Here is a 26,679-nt window from a genome sequence, read left to right as displayed (position 1 = left end):
ACTAGTTATGAATTATGATAAACGAAGAAGAATATATATTTAATGTAATCAAATGATTTAGTAGCCACATTAGCAGCCTATTTATATTTATCTTCGACACTTAATTTGAGAAATAACTATATTGAAAAAAAAAGGTATTTGGAAAGCGGATAAACCATATTATGGCATGTGGTTGAGTCGATATTGGAGAGACGTTTGTCATATTTTTTCTGGGTCAAGAAAATCTTGGATTGATATTTTCTCGCAATCGAAATTGTTGTGTAATCTACTAGACGACATAATCTTTTCTCGAAGACAAATCACTTTACAGTTATAACACCTTTTGACCTTTAGAGCAGTTCAACAACAATCTCCTAATCTACCTCAAACCTAATATCAAAGTATAGACATGTGTTACTAGGACCTTCGACGTTCTCTCTCTTGCATTTTTTTACATTCAATAATTTATATTTTTGTACTCGATTCCTACTTTATTAGTTTAATAAAAGAAAACCCACGTGCTTTACCTCCCCCCCTCTTTTTTTTTTTTTTTATATATAATTTACAAATTATACTTTTAAACAAAATGATGATTTTTTCTATAAAACAGTAACACTATCTTTCAGGAGAACCATGAAATGAATTAGTCAATAAAAATATTATTTGACCAATTAGAATGGTAAGTGATAGGATAATCCATTCAGTTCATATTGTAACACCACATGATTTATCATGCGTTTACCTTTTCAACTTTATGATAACTTAAGTGTGTATTAGATTATATCAAAAATATAAATATCAGCTGAAATTAAATTAAAAAGTCCGTTTATATATTATACTACTCTACTTTTCATCATATTTACAAATATTTAACAATTATGACAAGTAAAAAAAAATACTTAATATTTTTTAATTTCTCAACTGATGTTCAGAACCCACATTGAAGCCCCGACTAAATGAATACTTAATATTACCAAAAAGATTGGAAAAAAGAAGAAGAGGCAGAGTTCTATCGAAATTAGTAAAGAGACGATTGCTAGGATACAAAAGTAGAAGTGTGACAAAAGTTAACAAATGGCAATAATTCACAAGAAACAACCTTTTTTCCTTTTTGTTCTTTTTTTTTTGCCTTATCACTTCAAAGGAAACTTCTACCAACCTGAGAGAATTTATACAAACTGTTTTCTCCACATAAATCACAACGAAGCAGAGGCCATCAACCATCATCATATGTCATCTTTCTTGCAAAAACCATTAAAAAAGTACTAGTATTAGTTGTAATTAAACAGTCTCATTAGAGAAAGGATCTTGGCATAATCCCAATATATTCTTTCACTCAATTGTAAGGGACCCCACAAAAAATATGGTGTCTTTGACGAGTAGTTGCAGGTGTGTTACTGCTTTTTCTCCCATTATTCCCTTCAATTTTCAGTGATTTCTCTCTTTTCATGTTTTAAAAGCAGACCCTTTTTCTCCTTTTTTTTTTTTTTCAAGTTCCATTCTTGAAGTCTGTATTGATGATTACAGCTGTTGTTTGCTCAGTTCGTTGTAGTTGTTAATTTAATGCCCTCTTTCTCTTATTTTACTAATAAAGATCCAATCTTTATTACTGAGTTAGCTCAACTGCTTAACAAAACCTTGATATCTGCTCTAGACAGAGAATATTGGTACCCCATTATTTGAACTTCAGCAATATTGTTGCCTGATTGAGATATGACCCATTTGTTGAACCCATTTTGTCATTTGTTTTCTTGAAAATAATTGTCATTCTTGAATTGGTAGAAGATGACTGTTTGGTAGAGCCAATGTCAGTTGCCTGTTGTGTTCCAGTTGTTGAATGTGTATACTGCTTAGGTTGTGTACGTTGGGTGTGGAAGAAGTTCCTTTATACTGCTGGCCGTGAAAGTGAGAATTGGGGACTTGCAATTGCCAGTGAGTTTGAGCCTGTGCCAAGGTTCTGTCGATATATTATGGCGGTATATGAGGATGATATTAGAAATCCCATATCGACTCCACCTGGTGGATATGGCATTGATCCAGATTGGGTTATTGTAAAAAAAAGTCATGAAGATACTCAAGGGAAGTTGTCTCCTTATTTGATTTATGTTGATCATCAGAATACTGATATAGTTGTAGCAATTAGGGGTCTTAATATGGCTAAGGATAGTGATTTTTTGGTCCTCCTTGATGATAAACTTGGACAAGCAGAATTTGATGGGGGGTATGTTCATAATGGTCTACTGAAGGCAGCTGAATGGGTTTGGGAAGCTGAATCACAACTTTTAAGGGAATTGGTGGAGAGGTATCCAGATTATACCTTGACATATGCTGGGCATTCTTTAGGGGCAGGGGTGGTAACGCTGTTGACGATGTTGACTGTGAAGAACAAAGAAAAGTTGGGGCTCTTAGACAGAAAAAGGATTAGGTGCTTTGCGATTGCTCCTACAAGGTGTGTCTCGCTAAATTTGGCTGTGAGATATGCGGACATCATAAACTCTGTTGTACTTCAGGTAAGCATGCAGGTTCTCTTTGTTGTCTGATACACATCTTCTTTGATTTGACTTGTACTATTGGACTTATCTTAACAAAAAGGCCAACCAGATATGCAAGGTCGATGATGTTTTTCTTTTTTTGATATGAGACTATGTAATCATTCTACCAAAGAATGTTCCATAAGGGAGGTTCTTTTTTCTTTACTTAAATTTGATCCTAAGTGGCACATAGTGTATCTTTTGGAATTATGCTTCATATTTGAAGTGCAATGTTAAATAGCTTGATCTTATTGCATGGTGTGAATGTATCTGTCGTATTGAGGTAGTTTAACGTCACATAAGTTGTTTCTCTTCAGACAGAAGTAACACGGGAAACATTTATAAGTTGTTTCTCTTCAGACAGATGTAACACGAAAAGCATTTGAATGGTGCTTATATTTTAGTAAGTTGTGTGTCTTATCCTTGCTGTTGTGGGATGAAGTGACACTTATATTTTTTAGCAGATAGTTGTTCCCTGCAATTAGTGAATCAAATGTTGTTAGTTTGAAGGAATTGAACTGTTATTTGGAAGCAAAATCTATGGATTGCATGTAGATCTATACTTACACAAACATATGAAGGAAGGTAGACATTACATTCTGTTTTTGTGAAGCAATTCCTACTAGAAAGGTAGGTCTAATTCACAATTTAGGAAGATACCTTTTTTAATAATCGATAAGGTCTAATATCTCGTGTATATTTCTTTTCTTGTTGGATGCTCTATGCCCAAGATATACCTGTTCGTCTAGAATTTATTGTCACATTTTGACACATCTTTGCCATGGACCAATCAGGATGATTTCTTACCTCGGACCACTGTAGCACTGGAACATGCTTTCAAGTCACTTATCTGGTAAAAGATTGCAGGTCTTCTCTTCTTTTAGCATGACCTTTGATGTCTCTGTTGTATGTGATTTTAAAGTAAATATACGGAATCAAAATACAACAGTTACATTGAGTAATTAATAGCTTAGTTCAAGTGCCATAGACCAAATCGGATAAGTAATTATTGGAATAATTGTTGGAGACTCAAATGATGGATACCCCCCTCCCCTACTAACATTCCATTTTTTCATTATTTAAATTAGAAAACAAAAGATTCAAGTTTGAATATTACCAAAAAAAGAAGGGAGCTACATCTGAGTTAAACTTCGAGATGTGAAAATCTTCTTTCCTTTCTTGACGGTGAAGTAAGACCAAGCTCATAAAAAAGGGTCAAGTTTCTTTGTTTCTTGGTCAGGTGAATAAAGTCACGAGATTCTTAGTCCTTGATTTTTTATAAAAAAATGGATATATCTCAACCAATACATGATTTCACAGAAACGTGAAATCATAGGCGATAAATTAGCTGGAAGAAACGAGAATAAAGGTATCATTTCCAAAATTTTGCCTAGACAAGTCCTGAGAGCCGCTTTTGCTAAAACTCGAGCAGTTTCTTGAAAACTTGCTTTAGATATGAAACTTTGAATATTGAGAGATGCTATACACTTTCAATTTTCCGATCTTATAATGTGACTCTGTCCATTGCTCGTTATCTTTTTGGTGTCACTGTCACCTATTCACCTTTTATTGGATATGGGGAAACCCGCACCATAAGTTTTGATTGCCCAGCTGCTCGAACCCCCAAGCTCTTGATTGGAGGTGAAGGTCCTTTGCAGTATCACTTTGTGATCACAAAATGGAGAAAATTTAAAGATCGAATGCAAAACTTCTTAGCGTGATAGAATCAATGACAGTCTAAGACAAAATCTTTGTCTATTCACGGCAAAATAAGAATTTCTTGCCAATGTGATGTATGCCACTTGTACAAACAGCCATTTCCTAGTAAATCAAATATACTTCCTTTACTATAGGAAGCCCAAAATTTCTTGTTAACTTATAGTGGGAAGCTTAATGAATGGAGTTATTATCACTGTTAGGAAGAATGACTAATACCACGCTTTTTTTTCCTTCATTTTTTGATACTTAAATATTTGGTTCATCATTGTATCAGGTCATACGTTCATGATACCAAGAGCTAGTATGACAGACCCATAAGCTGACAAGTGTTGTTTTTCTTTAGTTTCCCATGCTTGATGTGCATAATGTGCCTAAAGGATACATTCACGATGGAGGAGAAGATGCTAAAAGATCCAAGACGCCTTTATGCTCCAGGTCGTCTTTATCATATTATTGTCAGGAAGCCCTTCAGGTATATGAAATTCCATTGCCACAAACAGATTCATAAAATAAAATGGTAAAACTTTGGCAGGATTTCATGTGCTAGCTTTCACTAGTATACATTAGGATTTTGGTACCGTTTAAGGACCTAGCTTGGCTACAAAATTTTTACTTGGTGGAGACAAGTTGAAGAGCAATAACTAGCAGTCCACAGGGAGGGGTTCTTCTCTCTGAAGGGCATTGGTCTTTGCAGTGTTAATGCTTTTTGCTGGTTGGTTTCATTATCATGAAGTGGCGCCAAAATTCCTTCCCTTTAATTACTTGTGTACATTCGTTTTCTCAAATACAGCTGTTTCAATAACTAAGCCTTAATCCCAACTAGCTTCCTGTAGTATGCTATGAAAAGAGAAAGAGATCTTATTACCCAACTTCTTTTTTACCATTTCGAAGCAATGATTTAGGTGCATAAATGCAAGTCTTTGAACCTTTTTACCAGGAATGTGCTGATGCATAAACTTTTTCTTCTCTTCTCTTTGCCTCTGCTGCAGCTCTGCTAATATTAAACCCATTGTGAGGACTGCTATACCTGTTGATGGACGGTTTGAGCACATAGTTCTTTCATGCAACATGACATCTGATCATGGCATTCTTCGGATACTGACAGAATCACAAAGAACAATTGATGTAAGTTCTCCACAGCTCCATTCTTTAGTAGGATCTTGCTGTTGGTGCAAAGTTAAAAAATGCTTAAGATTTTTTGGCTTCAGGAAGTTTGATTTGTTAGAGGACCTTGTTACGAAAAATAAATTGGTAAAATCAGTTTTCAGAAAGTGGATCCTTGTGCATTTAGATTTTTTTGGTTTAGAAATCATGGTGTGGACTCAGAGTCGTTGTTGTGGTAGATGTCTTGGTAAATGCATAAGAAATTTGATGTGTAAATATAGCTTTATTAGCCTGAGGAGGAATCTCTGCGTACAGCATCTGAAAAACAAATTCTTGTCCCGTCAGATTTGTTTAAATATGAGAAACTTTTTTGGAAAATGATCAGTTAAAGCTAACATTCATACTGTTATTCATGAAATTGTTTCCATTTTCTTTATACACAGTTGATGTTGGAGAGGCATCAGAGTACAGATTCTATGAATATCCCCGAGCAGCAGAGAATGGAGAGACGGGACTCTCTCGCTAAGGAGCACATGGAGGAACACAAGGCTGCTTTGCAAAGGGCAGTAGCACTGGATGTGCCCCAAGCATATTCTCCTTCTGCATATGGAACTTTCCGCAACATAGAGGAAGGACCGGATTTTGGAAAACCGGGGGAGTCCTCTCTCACCATTTCCCAAAAAAGGAGAGAAAGCTGGGATGAGTTAGCAGGGCGTCTTTTTTTAGACAGATGAGTGAGGGTGAACTGGGTTGAAGAAGTCATATATTGGTCTGTGTCATACTCATTGTTTTTTTCTTTAGGGTGTCTTGGAATATATTTAATGCCCCTGTATAGGTTAGTACGATGGCTTTTAGTAGAGAACAGGCAAAAAAATTTCTTGTTAGTTCACTAGTTGGCATAATTACTAAAGGATAGCATGTTCCCTGATCACATCAGTTATTAGCTCAGAGGGACAAAATTTTGGGTGCCCAAACATTCAGTTACAGTAATATAAATGAATGGAAGTTCAGGTCTCGCCGTCTCGATTACACAGTTGACAGATGTTAGTAATTGTTCCTTTTCATCTGGTATACTTTCACCAGGTAGTTGGTGTTAGCATGTTGTCTTGGAACACAGTTTGCTGGATAATATTTAAACTTTTAATTGTCAATTCACCTTGAAAGTAATAGCACACCTATCAGGTTAACAAAAAGGCTACTGATTAAATATATAGATGCCAATGGTAAGAGATGCTGGCCAACATTCAGGCCCTAATTGCCAATTCATCTTGAAAATAACTTGCCGCTGCATGAGGATTATTGGTACTCACTTCCTTTCTGCTATTTGTTTTAGACATGCAAATTGACAGTAAAATTGCATAACATATTTTGCAGTTCCAAAGATTATTGAGCTGAATATATGCTTATTTAAAGGCACATGTAACATAATTCCTACACCTTGCAATCGGATTGAATAATCTATATGACAAGTACATCACTGTTTTAAGATTCAGTTTCTTCATTACTTCTTGCTAGTAATCCATCCTTTCAGCAACTTAAGCTAGTTTTGCTTTCTACAATACGGTATGTGATCATCTTCAACACGAATAATTTATCTTAGGTCACGTTGCGCTACAACACTGACCAGAAGATACACAGATAGCACTGCAGCTTCATCATTTTTCCTTCAGAAGTGTATCCTTACACTGTACTAAAGAAATATAACCCCACATGTGCACAAGCTGAAGATTGCCTGCTCTCCTGAATTAGACTTGCATTATAATATAAAAATAAATATAATCCTGCTTTCCCAAAGGAAGATGAAACTTATGCACATTTTGAAGATTGCTTGCTCTCCCAAACTACGATGGGAACTCAAGGACTGCTTCCCCTGCAAAACAGACAAGAACCAACCACAAGGTCACCATAATTGTCTCTATGAGATGATCTTGAGGATGATGGGTCAATAAATAGCTGGCTGAATAATGACCTTCATTAAGACGCAATTTATTTGCACTAACTGAGATAAATAACATGCTTTATAATCAATTTATTTACTGGAAGAATCTTAGACGATGAAGGCAATGAACTGACTTATCAATATGATGTCCATCAGCCATGATATCAACTAGCATCTGCCCCGGTTAACTAGTTATCAATTATCATCTTGCAAGACAACACTAGTGATGTGATGAATATTCACAATAGCACTGATCCTAAGTCCAATTCATATTGATATTAAAGTTTTGTAGACATGTTTTGGACCCTCGAATATTGATCCAACTAATTCTACCCAATTTAATCGCAAACTAGTCTACCACAAATCTAACCAAATAATTGATTGAAGAGTTAAAAGACTTCAAATCCTTTACCATGCATTCGCTTAACAAATCGTTCAAATTCCATGTAGTTCTGTCCGTCCATGAGAAGGGGACTGAGCCTAAGGTAGGTAAAAGCAAAAATATGTTTCCCATCCGGATCATTCAGCGGTTTCGCTTTTTCCAGTAAACAATTGTAGCCTCCTCTATCATGACACAGAAGTGCATTTTCACTGCAAACTGGCAGAGAAACATCCCAAGCCGCATTCCGCACCTGTTATGAGATGTTCAAAGGCAAAATAACTTCAGATGCAGTTAACATAATGGTTCGACTATGCAAGTAGGGATAGGAAATTGTCTATTTAGTAGACATTTATCCTTCAGCAGAGGTGAAACTCAAGCTTTAGTACTCAAAGCTTACTTGCCAGGCTAATCCTTCAGGATCACCTAGAGCCTCACAGAAGTCCACTGCCTCCTCTAACATCCTCATTTCAGCACACTTGAAGTTCAATGCAGCTCCATGCTTCTTCAGCATTGCAGCAATCGCAACATAACCATCTCGATTGCTAGGGTTATAAAAACCAGCTGTTAATTCAGCAGCATGGCTAGCTGTCTTATACCACCAATGAATTCCTGATAGCTGCTTAGATTTAAAATATGGTAGAAATTGGATCAACTATACCTAAAATTAAAAAACCCTCTTTGCTTCTTGCAAACTTCAAATAAAAGACAAAGCAAGGATAATCTACTTTCCATTTCAAGTGCATGAATTTCAACAACCTGGGTAATTTGCAAGAAACCCTGAATGATTACATTTAACAAAAACAGATTTGTGAGACCTAGAACACGAAACAGTATCGGAAAGTCAGCCAATAGAACCTCCAGAAAGAAAAAAAAAACATACTTACAACAGTTCTCTTTTATGGAATTTTTTTCTGTGTGTTTGGATTTGAATTTGAATTTGAGATTATTATTTTTTGGAGAGTTAATGTTGGGCTTGTCATCTGCAAGAATACCATTAAAGCTCTAAACTATTTTTAAGGAAAACAACTCTTCTGAGTGTATGGGTTTGAATCTGAGAAAATTGGTATTGTTTTTTGATTTTAGCAGGTATGAGTTGGGTTTGTCATTTGGGAAAATATCCATAAAGCTATAAACTGGTTTTTAAGGTTTTCACTTTTTCATAACAGACTAATGCTATTTTGTGCAGCAAACATTTTGTTCTCCACTATGGCCTTGGAAACGGAAGTGCAGAACTAGTCTGGATTTGCGACCAACATTTGTTCCTTAAATGTTTTGGTCAGTCTGAGACTACAGCTGTGCATACGGAAAACCCTAAAGTCATTAATGGCTTTTGGACCAGTGAATTAATCAACTATGCCTCAATTCCGAACTAGCTGGATCAGCTATATAAATTTTCCAAATTTGTCAATCTGATCATAGGTGGAACCTTCAGAGTGTAAAGCTGTAAACTTTACACTCCGAAGTCCAGGAGGTAGAATCATGTCTTGGAATTCTTTAATCACTTAGAAGTAGTTGTTCATATCATCATTTTGAGGATAAGCTATATGGAAACCCTGCTTGGTAAATAATGCAAGTTATTTTGCAATGGCTTGGTGGATTGCCACCCCTGAGTCATTTCTCAGTTCTAACTACCAAGTTGCTCTCCATAGGCAAAGGTTACCAAGGTTGGGCAAGAGGACAGATGGAGAGAGAATAAATAAGGTCCCGGCAATGTGAACATGACAGAACAGAAGTTGGTTACTCCTCCTTTTCAGTTTTCAAGGCTAAATTGCCTCTAATAGTACATTGTTAGTTCAACTTGACTGCTGGCTGTTCCACTATAATTTGGTTAGGAAACATCGTTTTTCATTCTTTTCTTATGAGGTCATGTACATCTGTCCCTTGATTCAAGCTTCTTGAAATTTGTTTAGAAAAAAAACAAAAAGAACGTCAACGCAAACGAAACAGTTCTCTGATGCGCGTAAGGACAGTTACAGGAAAGCTCAAAACACGTTATGAACAGTCCCTGTTTATTTAAATCAGCGTAAGGATAATTTTTTGGATAACGAAAATAAGAAGTAAATGGTATAAAAATGAAGTGAGATTTCACTGGGTATGTTGTTATTGGTATAAAAATGAAAATAAAAGGAAATCACTTATAGACAGAAGAAAAGGAATTGTTGTCATATTATAGCAACAGTCAAAATTGCCATTGTATTTTGTAGTGAGAAGAATATAGCAACTGGTAATGTATCATAAATTAAAATCATTTCCTTAAAGATGACTAACCTTTGCAGCAATGCATGTCCCATCAAAAGCTAACTTGGCCAAAGAAAGCACGCGATCTGCATGGTCAATCAGAACTTGAGAGTACCAGTTCAGGAAAAACCTACCATAATACCCATCATAGTCACCCCCGTCACAAAAAAATCCAGTCTCTTGTGGCCGTGAATTGTAAGAACCAGCATTATCGGGTCCTCGTGCCCAGAATGAGTGTCCTCTTGCTTCAGCCGCCTTCCGCAGGTTTTTCAGCAGATACTGGTCATAACACTACAGGAGACAAGAATCAATTGTCAAAAAAAAAAAAACTATGGGAGACAAGAAAGTCATATTGAGGCCATAAATGGTCACACACATGTGACTGTAGTACATCTTTGGCTCTACTTTTTGACAGAGACCCTAATATAGTGTAATCACTTAGACAAACCTTGGCTTTTCAAGTCTGACCTCAGACAGGAATATAGTGACGTATAAACAGAGAAAGATTTGACAAATCAAATTCTTTTGCATGCCATTCATACAAATCTAAGTTATGTCAACTACTAACCACAACTTCAAAGAGAATTAAAAAGAAATTACCTGGAATTCACCAACTCCAGGATACCTCCAGCCATGCTTTACAGGATTAGAGGGATATCTTAGCTCCCCACATGGTCCTAGTCCAACTTCAACCATGGAAATAATACCATCCTCAAAGAACTCATCAAATTCCACTCGAAAGCTTCTCATATAATCAAAGTAGACCTACATTAGTCAAAAAGATAAATATCTAGGTAAGATATCACTATTATCTTTTTTTACGAGTATCTGTGTATGACAAAATCTTTGACAAAGGTAGTCACATAAAGAAGAAAATTGGATTTCTGTGAATTGTAACACCTCTTACAAGCAAAATTAATATGATGAGTACAGCCAGTGTTGTGAAAGGCGCTCGTCTTATCGCCTTTGGCGAGAGGCGAGGCCTGGTCGCCTATTACTAGCAAGGTGAGGCGATCTCGCAAAGGCGGGTGGTTAAAAGGCAATATTAGGGTTTATTTGCACAAAGCCACAAACTGTAACTTTCTTCTCCAACGTTCAGACTTCAACAACTTCAAGTAAGCCTTCTATGTTCTTCTTCTTTCTCCTCTGCTTCGCGACAGTCAGCACTTTTTTCTTCTTCTCTCTTCTTCTTCTTTCTCCTCTGCTTCGCGACAGTCAGAAACTTTTTCTTTTTGTTCTTCTTTCTTCTTCTGCTCTTCTTTCGCGACTCTTAACCGGTATGCCACTGTGCACAGCTTCTCATTTCTCTGTTTTTAATACTCTGTTTTCTATTTTCTGCAGTCTGCCCTTTTTTTAAAAAAATATCTAGTCCTTCTATTTTTATTTCTGCCTAATTCAATTTAGTTATATACTAATAAATATAGTAATTATTTGCCCAGAAACAACAATTTCAATGGCATCTAATTAATATGAATTATTGAGTCATTCAAGTTCTAGACTTTAGTATCTACTTTTAGTTTTTGAATTGAAATATTTGCTCATATGTTATTGCTATTGAGATTTTGGTTATTTATATATGCAATTAAATATTTTAAGTTTTTGAAATTAATTGGCGCATCACTTGAGGAAGACCCTCGTCGCCTTTCCAATACACAGAGTACAGCACGAAAAGCAAATCTTCTTTAAACAAAAATACCACCATTTCAACTGCTGTGATTTTTATTTTTCTTGAGTAACCCCTTGACAATTTAGCAACAGTAACTCCCAATCAGTTATTGCTGCTAAGCATAACATATACTGAGAACAATAGAGAATCTCCAAAATATACAAGTTAAAATGGTAAAAACACATTGGGCGATCACTTAACCCATGTTAGATACCTGTTAATTACAATCACTAATTATTTTTAATAATGGTATAGAATCATTACAACCACTAATTATACACAACTCTGAATCTTTTTTTTTGCTAGATAACAAAATTGCCATCACTTTTTTTCAACCCCTTCTTAGGATCTCCCCCACTTTGCTCCCTTGGTGACTCGAACCCACAACCTCAAGGTTTGAGGTGGAGGATGTTTACCACTTGAGCAACCCTCTCTGTCCAAAATTGTCATTACTTACCCAAAAAAAACTACGTATTGTGCTAGCGTTAGTGGTCAGTAAGGCTTTCAACATCAAAAATATATCAACTACTCAGAATGTTTCACTTCTCTAGCACATTTGATCGTCTGCGAACTTGGAAGTTTTTGTGGTCAATAGAGGTTGTTTTTCTTCTTCAACCCCATCCTCGATCCAAAAAGAAGAAAGAAAGATGGGAAATGATCTCTAACCTCAAAATAACTAGAAGACATTCACTACACAAATATTCCTGTTATCATTACAGCACTAGGTCATAATCATAAGAGTATATGCAGTCTGACCGAGGTCACATAACATACCTCTACAGCGGTGCGGCTTCTCAAAACTCGTTCTTTGTCTATTCCCCATGAGAGACATTCAGGGTTCCGTCGTCCTGCTCTGTCTGTAAAATATATATCAGGATTGCTTCGACCGATTTCGGATACCCAGTGAGGCAGTGGAATGCAAACATCATCACCAATGTTACCTCCACATTCGTGGAAAGACATCACAACCTGATTCCACTTAAAACCTCAAAACATTGCAATCTAAATTGATGCAATAACTATGGTGACAATCACAAGTACCAAATGAACATTTTGTTTACGAATTAAGTACTTATCTTTAACAGTTGATAGTAAAAACACCATCCTATTTCCCCATTATTGCATTCATTCACGTAAAAGAATTAGATGAAGTGGAAGAAAAATGGAGTCACAACAAAACACATGTCAATCTCACCTTTATTTTGAGTTTATGCTCCCTCACAACTTGAAAAAGCCTTTTATATCCATTCCAGTTATAATCCTGTGGAGCATTTGCCTCTACTATGCCCCACCAGCAATCCACCATCACACCATCGACATTTATTGATTTTAGCACTCTCAACTGCTTCACTAGACCATCCGCATCAACAAGCTCAGACTTCATATTAATAACTCCTAACTGCCAATATAACAACATGCAAAAAAACATCAGGTTATCCACATATGACTTGCAGAAAGCTGTAAAACAACAGCCCTTGACTTCTAAAGTTTTAATAAGAATGGAAGTAGATTGAAGACAAAAATTCCATGTCAAAAGGATCCAGTTGCTAGGGAAATGGGGAAAAGATACAGGAGATTGAGAAATGGGAAGAACAAGGAAGAATTAACAAGGTCTAAGTTCAGAAGCCTCACAGGTAGCATAACATAAACAGGAATGTAGGGTGTCCCAGCAAAATCACGCTCCTGTAGTTTTGTGTGCATGTCAACAACCTAACAAAGTATTTCAGAAACAGTAACATTATCAAATGCTCTTACAGGTCCATTGAAACAGCAAAACTACGGTTTGAAAAGGTATTCAATCAAAAATGTCAACTTCACACATATGATACACCATATATACAGGATTGTAAAAGTATTTTTTTCTTGCTTTGACACTTCAACAGATTTACACACAAATGAATTGGCAAAGTGAAAATGTGTTCGTACTAATTTACATGTTTTACAACAGATTGAAGCTACCCATTTCACCTGCTTGTCAATTGAATCCACAGAACCTACAAGAAATGGGTCATTTTGTGTGTCTAGTCCATCTGCCACCGTGGCCGAAGTTTGTGATCGCGCAGTGGATGATGAATCATAAGGGGATGAAGTAGGTACAAAAACACTTTTCATTTGACAGGCACTCTGATCGTCTGTGTTCTGAAACCCAGAAGGCACACCTTTCAACGAACCAGGTGGAGTATGTTGTGTAGGTATATGTGAAGATGATGAAGCCACCATTGTGGTGGGTGTTCCACCAGCAGTATCTGTGCCCTGTAGATATTTGAAAAACAACACCACAATTGGGTTTTCTCAAGATCTACTAGAAACAAAACAAGATTGATGCACAAGTATCAGTAGACAAAAATCCTCCAAATCGATGATTTTTCATCTTGCCTCACTTAAAAAAGGTGAGACTATATGTGAACTTTGTTTTCAGGAAAAAAAGACAAGCACATTGCTTAAAATGGTGGAGGAGAGTTACCTGTGGTTGTGATCTTGAGGGAAAGGTGGTTCCATCTGGAAGAACAACCCAACCTGCTTCCCTTGCCAAAGCAGCAATTACATCATTGATATCGGCCCTAACTCTAAGGTTATAGTTCCCATGCCTTCGGAGTCCAGCCAAGATCTTTGCAGTAATAGCTCTTCGCTGACGCTCCCTAAGCTTTGTTCTTTCCTTCTCTTCTAATGGCCTACATCTACGGGATCCCCCTGGGGTTGGTTGCTCGTGATATTGCTGATGGTGTTGAAACCTATTACTGCTGCTCGATCCATGTACCCCATCAAAACCTGCTATTGCATGCATGGCAGCATTCTTCTCTTCATCGTCCTCATCCTCATCATCTTCTTCTTTCACATCCATTCCCATCTCTTCGTCTTCTTCGTTTGTATCATATCTCTGCATCTCTGATGCCATTCCAGCTTTCTACCACTTCTTTTACTCGAGTTTTACTACATTTCAAACCTCAGATATAGATGACATTGCCTACACTTATCATGCTTCAGCATAATAATTGGACTAAAGTATTCCAGAAGACATTTTTGATATGATTACTGAAGTTTGGTTCTTCAGCTCCCTGATTTCAACAAAAGAACTTCAAAAGAAAAATATCAATATGTTTAGATAACAAAAGGCATTTCAAAGAAGACATGAAGAATGGAGCCATTACTTAAGGTATTGGCCATTTAACTAGAAAAATCTTAACACCAATAGCCAACTTATAACAAATAGGAATCTTACTCTTCCAAATTGCAAGTCAATATGCGTAAAGTTTTACATTTTATAAACAACCATATCACAATATTTACACCATGAGATTAGCTAACAACCAAATGCAGATAGTCTAGAATAAGCTTGAACAAGTTTCTTTGGAAAGCGGTAAGTAACTTATAGATACTGTAAAAATACACTACTGGGTGTGAAACTTAAATTCCATGCACAAAATGAAAGAAAATGCAGTAGTCTTCCCAAATCCATCTAGAAGCTACCAACAATCCATCTACTTCGACTATCTGAGCTAACAAACAAAGCATGATTTTTGGCACCGTCTAATAAAGACATCAATTTTGCTTATATTACCACCTTCTTTTCAATCTGGCTACATCCCAATCCAATTCCAATTCAGTTGAGCTTGGCTACAAGATTCATCTATCTCCATTCTGCTCAATTCAGGTCCATTAATACATATTTTTTCAACAAAGGTACATTTATATGACCACTCCTGTTTGTTTGGTCATCTAGAAAAAATCATCCTTTAGATCGCTTTCAACAAAAAATTCACAAAAAAAAAGACGTAGATGACTTACACCGGTCTCGTCTGGCATCTAGTTGTTGTAAGAAATGCACCGAAGCCGACGATTATCGCTGAGTAACCAGATTCATATCTATACAAGAATAAATATTCCGGCGAATTGGCCGGAGCAGAGTGAAGGAAGGATATTTCCTACAGAAAGAACCAGAAGGAGAGGAGAGGAGATTTATGTGTTCCGGAAGGTTTTCCGGCGAAGATCCGGCGGAGGAGGGAGAGATCGAGGGTGGTAGACGGCGAGCATGCGAAGGCTAGGTTTCTCACGCGTGTGAAGGAAGCCAAGCGTGTCTAAGCATATGCTTGGCACGGATGAAGTGCTTTGTGATCTTATCTTCGAAGCGTGCGATTCACACGTTCTGCACGTGCCAAAATAAGCCAAGTATTGAACTTGCACAAGAGATGGGTAGAATTTGTAACTACATATTTTAATTAGATTTTAGTGTGATATATATATTGTTAGCTTATATAACTTGAATACAATTTAAGAAACATTTGACAACTTTGTTAGCCCATATACCATTTGCTTTTTCACCTGATAAAATAGGATTTTCGTAAAGTTTAAACGTCTTTTTAAAAATAAAGTATTAGTTTAAGAGGACTTTATGTATTCTCTCTGTTTTTTTATAATATTATGTGTACATAGAATTTGTTTACTCTGTGTATAAACTACATTGTATATATTTTTGTTATTTGTATATCAATATTGATATTTAAGACCACGAAAAGATGTGGTGCGTGAATGCGGCTATTCCTCTCTTAACTCGATGTCTCAGGTTCGAGTCATGGTATGAAAAAATTCTTGATAGAGAGCTTTTTTTTCGAATGGGATCCTACGCTATGCTATAACTTATATATATGATTGTATGTATCCATCTTTTGTAGAACAATTGATATACAAATTGGTAAATAAGATTTTTTTTCTTTTGCAATTTGAGTCTGTTGAATACGTCATGTGTATGAATATCTGTGTGTTTCAATAGATTAAACTATAGATTATCATATGTATCAAAATCGAAAGGTATATACAATATGAGTGTTAAAATTCAACAACATCAAAACTAAAAATATGTACATTCTGTTGGGAATAAACTTGCCACAGGAATAATATTTGTTGTAATAAAAGCAATATAAGTGGAACACAACAATACGGTTAACCAACAAGGAATAAAAGAGCAATAATGACACTAAGATTTTACGTGAAACCCTCCTAAATAAGAAAAAAACCACGGTCCGAGAGGAGCAACATATATCACTATAGTAAGGATTTTACAGATGTAGGTTTCAGTAAAAAGTTCACACACCACTACACACTCAGAAGAAATAACTCTCTTTTGATTTTCCCACCTCACTACAATATCATTCACACTCTTTATTTTTCCTCACAGACTATTTCCTTCTGTGATGCATCATTCTGCTTTTCTCTCTATTTTTGATGTATTTGAGAATGACGAACAACCCTCATTTTTATCGAGGAAAAATGCTATAGAAGAAAAACATTTTTTCCTTCTTCACAGGCTACCGACATTTGACTTTAAGGAAAACTGAAAAAATCATCCAAGTAAATTGGCGCGCGCGTGCGCGCACACACACACATATATATGTATATATATATATATTTATCAAACATTGGCACATGAAGATAGACCCCCACAATCTCCCCCTCCAAACTCATTCACTTAAAGGAGGTAACTTTAAGTTTCTAGCTTGAGTGCATGTCCACAAGTTCTTTGCATAGCTCAAACTTGTCTCTTGATACCACCTTGGTCAACATATCTTAAGGGTTTTCACTAGTAGGGATCTTCATGACCTGCATAGATCTGTCCTATATCTTTTCCCGAATCTAATGATATCTCACATCGATATGGTTTGTCCCTGCATAATACATGGTGTTCTTGCTCAAGTATATTTCACTTTGACTGTCACAATAGACGACAAACTGCTTTCGATGCAATCCAAGTTCTTGAAGAAATCATTTTAGCCATATCATTTCTTTGCCAACTTAAGTAGCTGAGATATATTCTGCTTCAGTTGTAGAGAGTGTGACACACTTCTGCAACTTTGACTGTCATGATATAGCTCTCCCTAAAAAGGTAAACAAATATCCGGTAGTGGATTTTCTATTATCAAGGTCACCTGCTATATCAACATCTGGATAGCCTTTCAAGATTGGATCATATCCTTTAAAATATAAGCAGTTTCTTGTGGTACCTCTTACGTACCTGAGTATTCACTTAATTGCCTCCTAGTGTTCTTTCCAGGATTTTCAAGGAATCTTCTAACAACACCAACTGCATGAGCAATGTCAGGTCTTGTGTACATCATTGCATACATCAAACTCCCTACTGTTGAAGAATAAGGAACTTTGGTTATTCCCCCTTTCTCATCTTTTGTAGTAGTACATATTCGTTTTCTCAACTTTAGATGACCATCAAGAGGCGTGTTAACAATTTTAGCACTTTTCATGTTAGCGCGTTCTATACATGTTCAACGTACTTCTTTAGAGATAGCCTCAACTTTTTTTTGTTCGTTCTCAAACAATCTTCATCCCTAGAATTTGTTGTGTCGAACCTAAGTCTTTCATGTCAAATGACTTGGATAAATCTCTCTTCAACTTAGCAATCAACTTTTCGTCTTGTCCTACAATTAACATGTCATCCACATACAACAACAAAATAATAAAATTATTGTTAGTGAAGTATACACATGAATCATAATAGGTCTTTGTGTAAGTTTGGCTTTTCAGAAAAGAGTCAAACTTTTTGTATCACTGCTTTGGTGCCTTTTTCAACCCATAAAGACTCTTATTCAATTTGCACACCATGTGTTTCCTTACAAATACTGCAAATCCCTCTAGTTTCTCCATATAAATATCATTTTCCAAATTTCCGTGAAGGAATGCAGTTTTCACGTCAAATTACTCCACTTCAAGATTAGGCTAGCTACTAGGCTCAAAATAGTTCGAATAAAAGTAATTTTGACAATAAGTGAAAATATTTTATTAAAATCAATACCTTTCTTTTGTTCGAAGCCTTTTACAACCAATTGAGTTTCGTACCTAACTAACTTGTCATTTCTATCTTTCTAGAGTTTAAAGACCCACTTGCACTTAAGCTGTCTTTTGCCTTTTGAATGTTCAACTAGCCTGTATGTGTCATTTTTTCTCTAAAGATTTTATTTCTTCTTGTATGACTTTCATCCATTGGCTCTTTTCTGGGTGAGACAACATCTCTTTAAGACTTTCAGGATCCCTTTCATCATTGATGATGACATACTTTGAAGAAGGGTACTTGGATGATTTTACCCTTTGTCTTTCTGATCTCCTCATAGGTTGAGATTGTTGTTGTTCTTCTTCTCAATAGTCCACTTGATCGGTATTATCACCAAGTTGCTCTTATGCTCAACAATCTCATTAAGTTGTTCTTCATGTTCAACAACTTCATCGATCGTACTTTCTGCACTTAAGTGATGGTTATAAGTAAAATGAATGGTAACAAGATTGGAGACCATACCATTCTTTTTCTTGGCCTTCTCGGACTGATCATCAGTAGTTTCAACTTAACTTTCTCGAAAGATTATATCTCTGCTTCTGATGACTTTCTTTATAGGATCCCACAGTCTGTATCCGAACTTTTTATCTCCATATCCGATGAATATGCAGGGAACTGATTTATCATCTAACTTGATTCTTTACTCTTTCGGTAGATCTGCAAAAGTTTTGCAACCGAACACCTTTAGATGCGAGTGAGACATCTCCTTGTTGGTCCAAAATCTCTCCGGAATGTCAAATACCAATTGAATTGACGGACTACGATTGATAAGATAACATGTGTTATTCGAACTGCTTCACCCCAGAGTGACTTAGGCAATTTAGCCATTCTGAGCAGCTTACCACCTTTTTAACAATGCTGCTATTCATTTTCTAAGCTACACCATTGTGTTTAGAGTTGTCAAAATGGACTGGCACAATCTAATCCTAACGGGCTAGAGAGTTAAACGGGTTAGGACGATTTGACCCTTTTTAAATTAAAGGCCTATAAAATAGCAGCTAACCCAGCCCTTAGCGATCCACAGGTTGGGACGGGTCGGTCATTCAACTAAAAAATGAACATTGATTTCTTAGAAAGAGTATCTAAGAGTATCGAACGTTGATATATGATGAACACGACATCAATACATACAAAAATTTATTTATTAGAGACATTCAATAGAAGTAACTAATACATACATATAGTTTTGGTACTAAAAGTCAATATTTTTTCTCATTGTGCCCCAAATAAAATTCTATCTCTCACTAAGTTTTGTCATACTCATTGTGTTAATTATTTCAAAAAGAAACGTGTTCCTCATATACTGAAATAATCCACCATTAAAAAAATAACATTATATGATACACATGATATCATACATCAAGAAAATAATTAAGAAAAAAAGATGATATATATGAAACTATCACAAAAGATGAACTCGATTAGGACAAAATTCAGCTCGTTTTTGGAGAAGAAATAAATTAGAAAATGATAAGTGCTTACATGTATCAATATGGATCTTGAAATTACACTTCAAATAAGTTTGAAATGATTTGTTGAACTCGAATTTGTATTGTTAAACATTAAAACTTCAAAACCGTAATGCCTAAAATGAAAGAGAAAAGCTGCTAAGTTAAGGACAAAAGTGGGCTAATGACCCTAAAATGTAAAAGATCAACAAAAGAGTTAACTTGATTTTATATTTTACAAATATTTATTGACAAAATATTTATAAATAAAACACTGCTTAGAATATTTATAGTAAATATTTTTAATAACTCATAGCCCACGTGCTGGCCTCTAAGGCTGGTTGGTTGGGCCTACAAGGCTAGCGGTCCAAATAAGGTTGGGCTAAAAAGCCTCATTCCTAAATGAGCTAAAAAAATGTAGGCCCAACCCCACTTAATTCAAGGGTTGGATTGGGCCGACTTAACAGACTAACCCCATTTTGACAACTCTAATTGTGTTGTGGGGTTTCAGAAATTGTCTGTCTTTTCATGTCTGATTCCATGGTCTGAACAATACTCTTCAAATTCTCTTGAAGTGTACTCACCCCCATTGTAAGTTCAAAGACGTTTTAGCTTTTGACTCATCTCTCTGTCTAAACATGAATTTTTTGAAATACTTGAAACATCTAATCTTTGGTTTTCAAGATATAAACCTACAATTTTCATGAAGCATCATCAGTAAAAGTAACGAAGCATTTATTACGGCCCATCAATTCAATCTCCATTGAATCGAAAAAATCAGAATATATCAAATCAAGTATTTTCAATTTTCTTTCGAATGATGTTTGAAATGAGATGTTATATTGCTTACCAAATAAACAATAGTTATAAGGTTTTACCTTTATACCTTTGGCAAAAGAGACGAGTGATTTTTTGGCAAGAATTTGCAATCCTTTCTTGCTCATATGACTTATTCTTCTATGCCACAAATCTGCAGAAATATCTTTGTGAGTCCCATTCAATTCACCTTGACATATTTCTGCATTTGTCTTGTACAATGTGCTACGAGCAACTCCTTTTGCAAGCACCAATGCCTCTTTGGTGAGTCTCTGTTTTTTATTTGCAAAGTAGTTATTGTATCCATCACGGTCCAAAGCAACTCCCGAGATCAAGTTCATCCGCAAATCAGGTACGTGGTGCACATCTTTCAAAATCAACGTGCATCCGACATTTGCCTTAATGCAAATGTCTCCAATCCCCGCAATTTTTGAGTAACTAGTGTTATCCATTTTCACATTACCAAAATCACCCGCTATAAATTTGCAAAAAAAATCTCTTACCGGTGTAGCATAGTAAGATGTTGTTGTGTCGACCACCCATTCCGACTCTATACCTGCCAAGTGCATGCATTTCTCTTCCTCATTTATGAATAGAACAATATTGTTATTATCGTGTACCACGACAACTGTGTTGTCATTTCTGGCTACTACTTTATTCTTTGCTCCTTTTTAGATTCAGAAAGTGACCTAGTTGATCGAAATTGTAGCAATTTTTGATTTTTGTTTTGATCGGACTTTGGACTTTCCACGTTCTTCGGATCTATCGTAGTTACTCAAACTTCTTTGGTAACTCTTACCTTTACTTTCTGTTATAAAAGCCTATCCATGGATTTTAGGTTTTTTTCTCATTTTCTTATTAAGTAGAACAACTGATGTGGCATCCTTCAGCTCAATAGAGTCCTTACCATGTAAGAAATGGTTGTTGCCAAATTATCGTAGAAAGATGGCAACGAGTTTATGAGCACTATGACTTTTTCTTCCTCTTCGATCTTTACTATGAGGTTTGCTAGCTGCGCGATTAGACCATTAAGCACATTTAAATGGGACAAAAAATTTGTACATTTACCCACATGTAATGCGTATAACTGCTTTTTTAGGTATAATTTATTTGTCAGCGTTTTGGACATATATAGACTTTCTAACTTAGTTCAAATGCCACATGCACTTTCTTCATTGATGATGTTATTAACTACATCATCACTTAAGTGCAACCTGATTGCACTAGCAATATTTTCATCCATTTTTTTTCCAATCCACAAGTTTCATGAATTTTGGATTTTTGGATTTTCCACTAGTGCCTTGTGCAAACCCTGTTTGACGAGCAAATCCATCATCTTTCTCTGTCACGTTGAGAAACCACTGACATCGTTGAATTTTCTTACCTTGTACTTTACTCCAGACATTTTTTTTGTCACTAAGTATAGTACAACAGATTACAAAAAATATATCTGTGAATGGGCATAACTTGTGCTCTAATACCAATTGTGGGGAATAAATCCGAATAAATAGAATGAAAAGAGCAATAATGACATCAAGATTTTACGTGAAAACCCTCTTGAATAAGGGGAAAATAACGGCCCGAGACGAGCAACAAATATAGGAATTTTACACTTGTAGGTCTGAGTAAAAACTTCAAAGACTACTACACACTCAAAAGAAATAACCTCCTTTGATTTTTCCACCTCACTACAGCATCGCTCACACTCTCTATTTTTCCTCAAACTATTTCCCTCTGTGATGCCTCACTCTTCTTTTCTCTCTGTTTTTGGTGTATTTGAGAATGAAGAATGACCATCCCTTTTTTTAGAGGACAAATGCAGTAGCCTCCAAATATGCTACGGAAGAAAAATATTTTTTTTCTTTCTTCACAACTTACCAACATTTGACTTTAAGGAAGAGGAAATACATCAAATCCCCCCCGAACTTGGCTGCAAAACTTACTTTAATACTTTAACTATACGGGCATTCAAATACCCCCCTAAACAACTTTCAAGTGAATTAAATACCCTCTTAATGGCTGATGTGTCAAATAAAAAAAAGAATAGCGCTTAAAAAATTAAAAATTAAAGAGAAAAAAAAAATTGGGCTACTTTTATTTTCTTTTCAGCCAATAAGAATTTTTTTCTTCATCTTCCTCACACCCCACCTCCCCTATCCACCAACAACCCTAGCCCTTTTCTTCCTCACACCCCACTACCCCTTGCCACCCTTAGCCATCACCTGCACCGACCACTTCCTTATATACTTTTTCGAACTCCCCACTTTCTTTTTCTTTCTTCGAAATCCTTCACCCTCACCCTATTTCTCTTTCTTCAAATCCTCCATCCACACCCCTCTTTCTCCTTTTTTCGAACTCCACTCATCCCTTTCTTCTTCTTCTTCGATGAACCTCTTTCTTCCCCTTCTTTCTCCTTCTTCGGGACACTCATACCCCTATTTATTTTCCATCACTAAATGAAAATAATTTCAAATTATTCTCACTTATTATTCTTAGATGTGATGAACAACGAAAAAAATGAAAAAATCAACAACTTATTCTTGCTTCTGGATCACTACTTATGAAGGTGTTTATTGATTTGATGAACTTAAAGCTCTTTTTAGTGAAAATTTTATAATATTTTCATCTCAAATTAAATTTTTAGTTGTAACTATGTATTTACTTTGATGATGTGCCTTAAAGATTGAATGTTTTTAGTGAAAATAGTCTTGAGTTTTTTGGATCTGTGGAGTTTGATCTTTTTTGAGAAATTTTTACTTTTTATTTTTCTTTTTTATAATCTTGGTTTAATTTTCTTTATCTTTTTTTTTCCTTTCTAAAATTTTGAATTAAGAAAACAAAAAAAAAATAAAAAACTCAAAATTTAAATAATTATCAATGTGGCACTGACATGGCAGTGACATGGTACTGACGTGTCGATCATATGGCGCGTGTGGAATGCACTTGCCATTGTGAGACTGGTCATATAAACTTAGGGTGTATTTAAATTCACTTGAAATGAAATTAAGGCGAAAATAAGGGGGAGTAAGCCAAGTAAATTGGCACATGTATATTCAATTTCTTCCAAAGCTTGCCAACCTTTGAAATTGTAAGATTTATCAAAGTTTGGCACTTGAGGATCCATACATTCAACAAATTTGTAGGTGTATACAATAAATGTATACAAGTTTTGATTGAGGTACAACAACCTACCTGCAACAAATTTCAGGTGTATACAAATTTGCAGGAGTGTTAAAATTCAACAACTTTATCTTGTTAATAATAATCAAAGAATTTAAACAAAAGTCTCACAAAAACATATCGAGACATTTAATAATTCAAAAAAATTGACAGAATTGAAGAATTTACAAACAATCTACATAAATACAAAATCATTATTCAATAAAAAAAAAAAAACTAAAGAAATCAAAATACTCAAGGACCTTGAAAAAAATCCTAGAATTTGCATATAGAAAATATTAATATGAATATAACAAAAAATGAGGAATATATTTCATAAATTTACAATTTTGATTAAGAAACAATTTCTAATCTATCGGTAAAAAAATGATCTGCATTTGGTTCCCCATTGAGGAATAACAATGTGTACGTCATATCCAACGTTACCTCCACAAAGAACATCGGGACTTGTATATAGAGTCGTTAATAGTGGCTAAGCCCAGTTAGAGCATTCCTATATTATTTTTTCACGTTATTGGAGTATGCTTGCTAGATATTTATATGAACATTTTAATATTAGAATTAAATTAAATTTATGTATTTATATTTTATTTTTCTTTTCTTAAAAGAGTTGGTTGGCTCGGCTTGACCCGCAACCCACGTAGTGATGTGTGGAGCTTGATGCGGATCAATAGAATGGATAAATCAAAATATATTTTATTTTTCTTTTCTTAATAGAGTTGGTTGGCTTGGGTCACGCAACCCACTTAGTGATGTGTGGGGCTTGATGCGGCTCAACAGAATGGATAAATCAAAATTTAGAAAAGAGTTCTTATGTTTATTTAATAAGAAATTTGAATTTTTTATTTTCATTATCTCTTAAAATACATGATATTTAATTATAATTTGATATTTAATTTTTATTTTTTCAATTGATTCAGTAATCTAATTAGTTATAACTTGAAATATTTTTTTTATAAAAAAAACACCTCAAAGAATTGAAGGCAATCAATTGATTCAAATTGAAGTGAATGAGACAAATTAAGAAGTAGAAAGTAACTATAAATTTTGATTGTCTTATCATTTTTACTTATAATTACATTGATCGTATTTTAAAAAAATTATTAAAAAATTGAAAATATATGCCCTATAATTGAAAAAAAAAATTAAGAGTAAATTATTAAGAAAATTTTAATTCATACTAACATAAATACATAATTATTTATATTTATATATATTGAATAACTTTAAGACTATTTATATATTGACAAATTAAGTTTAGAGTAGTCACCCCTACCTATATACTTTCTAAACAAATAACATGTCATTTTTGTTTACCATGAAAAATACAATATAAGAAACAAAAAAAATATAATTTGGAGTTTGAGATTGAGTTCTCGAACTATATCAAAAAATTATTTATATGTTCTCCAATTATAATATTTCAAAGGAACTATATTATTCACTCAATAATCAATAGCACATCATCAACATATATAGCATTAACAATCCGTTAGGATATCATTAATCTTCATACACTTCAATATGTTAGGTTAATGTAAAGAAATATTTATATCCATAATGACTTGATTGATTAAGAAAAGAATAAAATGACAATAAGTAATCCAATACCCCTTAGAAACATTATCCACCTACCAAACTTTAATTTGAAGTCTACTGTATTTGCATACATAGAAAAATATTAGTGTTATCTTTTTTTTTTCCTTCTCATAGTAATTATTTTAATATATTATTTTCTTTGACTTCATAGAGTAATTACATTATTATAATTGTAACAATTAGTTCAAGTTAATAAGATATATTAGCCATGTGTTCTCAATATACATTGCTTTGGATGTTATTATAAAAATCTTTATTTGTTATTATGAAGATTCAAATAGTTAGTATAAAGCTCTAAAATACTCCTATTAAGAACTAAGTATTTTTTCTTTCTTTTATTTTTAATACAATTGTATACTCTTTCTTTTGTTTTTTAGAATCTTCAATCTTGTTTAAGAGAAAAATTAGATTATAAAATTAGCACTAAATAACTTTGCGGCCTCAAAATTTTAAACGCTTAAAGTAAAGGCATTTCTAGTCTCACCCTTAAGTCGTCCTTTGAGTTTTTTGGTTCTTTTTTAATTTTATTTTTTATTTTGTTTTTTTATTTTTAATTGTATTTGCATTCTATTGTTTAATATCATTCCATGGATGTGAATGAAACTTTAAAGATGATTGTATTCTTACTTTTCTTTTCTACTTTTATTTGTCACTGTGATAAAAATAGATGTCTATTTATACTTATATGGTTTATAAAATTAAGATATAATTTATCACTTAATTTCTATCTTATCATTATTATTAACTATTGTCATTTTTCAATATATTTTTCAAATCATTGAATCTATTATGTTAAAAAGTACTATAATAAAATTGTGATTTTATTTATAATTTTTTAAGGAGCGTGTCAAGTCAATACTAATCATAGGTGATGGTTTGGTTTTTTTTTTTCCATTTTTTTCACACACAACACTTTATGTTTCAAACTTTCAATAGTTGGAAAACAAGATTTCCTTTTCATTCTAATTTTTGTGGCACCTTTTAAATTTTTAAAGTTAAATTTGAATAGATTCGGACATATGATCTTTAAGTTTTTTGAATTAAAAGTTATGTTTATAAAAACTATATAAAAGGTACTACAAATCGCAACAATTGATAATTCTAAAATATTTTAAAGGCATTTTGACTAGCATTTTAAGATATATTTTTTCACTAAAAGGTGATATGAGAAAAGTTACAATTTATAGTATTTTTCATGTCATTTTTTAATATCTAAATTTAAAATATTATATTAATCTAATCT

General features: G+C 34.4%; 3 protein-coding genes across 6 annotated transcripts in view; 1 reads left to right on the top strand and 2 right to left on the bottom strand.

Annotated features, from left to right (window-relative positions):
• LOC125845665 (60S ribosomal protein L36-2-like) overlaps window positions 1-26,679 on the bottom strand; it is a 102,050-nt gene that overhangs the window by 3,557 nt on the left and 71,814 nt on the right. The gene's annotated exons all lie outside the window — the stretch shown is intronic.
• LOC125845642 (uncharacterized) lies at window positions 1,112-6,362 on the top strand. 2 transcript variants are annotated; one of them, XM_049525194.1, is made up of 6 exons: window positions 1,112-1,368; window positions 1,765-2,489; window positions 3,305-3,363; window positions 4,573-4,701; window positions 5,219-5,354; window positions 5,777-6,362. In XM_049525194.1, exons 2-6 carry the CDS (start codon window positions 1,785-1,787, stop codon window positions 6,065-6,067), a joined length of 1,320 nt encoding a protein of 439 aa, XP_049381151.1. In that variant the 5' UTR covers window positions 1,112-1,368; window positions 1,765-1,784; the 3' UTR covers window positions 6,068-6,362. The 2 variants fall into 2 exon arrangements, with proteins under 2 accessions (XP_049381151.1, XP_049381149.1); XM_049525192.1 differs by lacking the exon at window positions 1,112-1,368 and having other exon boundaries at window positions 1,468-2,489.
• On the bottom strand, window positions 6,160-15,735 carry LOC125845621 (beta-amylase 7-like). Of its 3 annotated transcripts, none has more exons than XM_049525175.1 (11): window positions 15,345-15,735; window positions 14,023-14,632; window positions 13,518-13,811; window positions 13,191-13,268; window positions 12,754-12,957; window positions 12,333-12,527; window positions 10,493-10,657; window positions 9,923-10,183; window positions 8,052-8,270; window positions 7,685-7,904; window positions 6,160-7,203 (listed from the first exon to the last, which is right to left on the bottom strand). In XM_049525175.1, exons 2-11 carry the CDS (start codon window positions 14,452-14,454, stop codon window positions 7,175-7,177), a joined length of 2,097 nt encoding a protein of 698 aa, XP_049381132.1. In that variant the 5' UTR covers window positions 14,455-14,632; window positions 15,345-15,735; the 3' UTR covers window positions 6,160-7,174. The 3 variants fall into 3 exon arrangements, 2 of the variants coding, with proteins under 2 accessions (XP_049381132.1, XP_049381137.1); XM_049525180.1 differs by having other exon boundaries at window positions 13,527-13,811; XR_007444303.1 differs by lacking the exon at window positions 6,160-7,203 and having other exon boundaries at window positions 8,052-8,263.

Source organism: Solanum stenotomum, chromosome 1 (assembly GCF_019186545.1).
Source record: "Solanum stenotomum isolate F172 chromosome 1, ASM1918654v1, whole genome shotgun sequence".
NCBI classification, from domain to species: Eukaryota; Viridiplantae; Streptophyta; class Magnoliopsida; order Solanales; family Solanaceae; genus Solanum; species Solanum stenotomum.
The sequence above is the reverse complement of the archived record's forward strand: the minus strand, read 5'-3'. Positions and strand labels throughout refer to the sequence as shown.

What these genes read in the sequence shown, in the direction of transcription:
- LOC125845642 (XM_049525194.1), top strand. Translation starts at nt 1,785, where the DNA reads ATGTCAGTTGCCTGTTGTGTTCCAGTTGTTGAATGTGTATACTGCTTA. An exon ending in TAAACTCTGTTGTACTTCAG is followed by an intron (nt 2,490 to 3,304) that starts GTAAGCATGCAG and finishes TGGACCAATCAG; the next exon opens with GATGATTTCTTACCTCGGAC. An exon ending in GCTTTCAAGTCACTTATCTG is followed by an intron (nt 3,364 to 4,572) that starts GTAAAAGATTGC and finishes GTTTTTCTTTAG; the next exon opens with TTTCCCATGCTTGATGTGCA.
- LOC125845621 (XM_049525175.1), bottom strand. Translation starts at nt 14,454, where the DNA reads ATGGCATCAGAGATGCAGAGATATGATACAAACGAAGAAGACGAAGAG. An exon ending in CCTCAAGATCACAACCACAG is followed by an intron (nt 13,812 to 14,022) that starts GTAACTCTCCTC and finishes AAATATCTACAG; the next exon opens with GGCACAGATACTGCTGGTGG. An exon ending in ATTTGTTAAGCGAATGCATG is followed by an intron (nt 7,204 to 7,684) that starts GTAAAGGATTTG and finishes TCTGTTTTGCAG; the next exon opens with GGGAAGCAGTCCTTGAGTTC.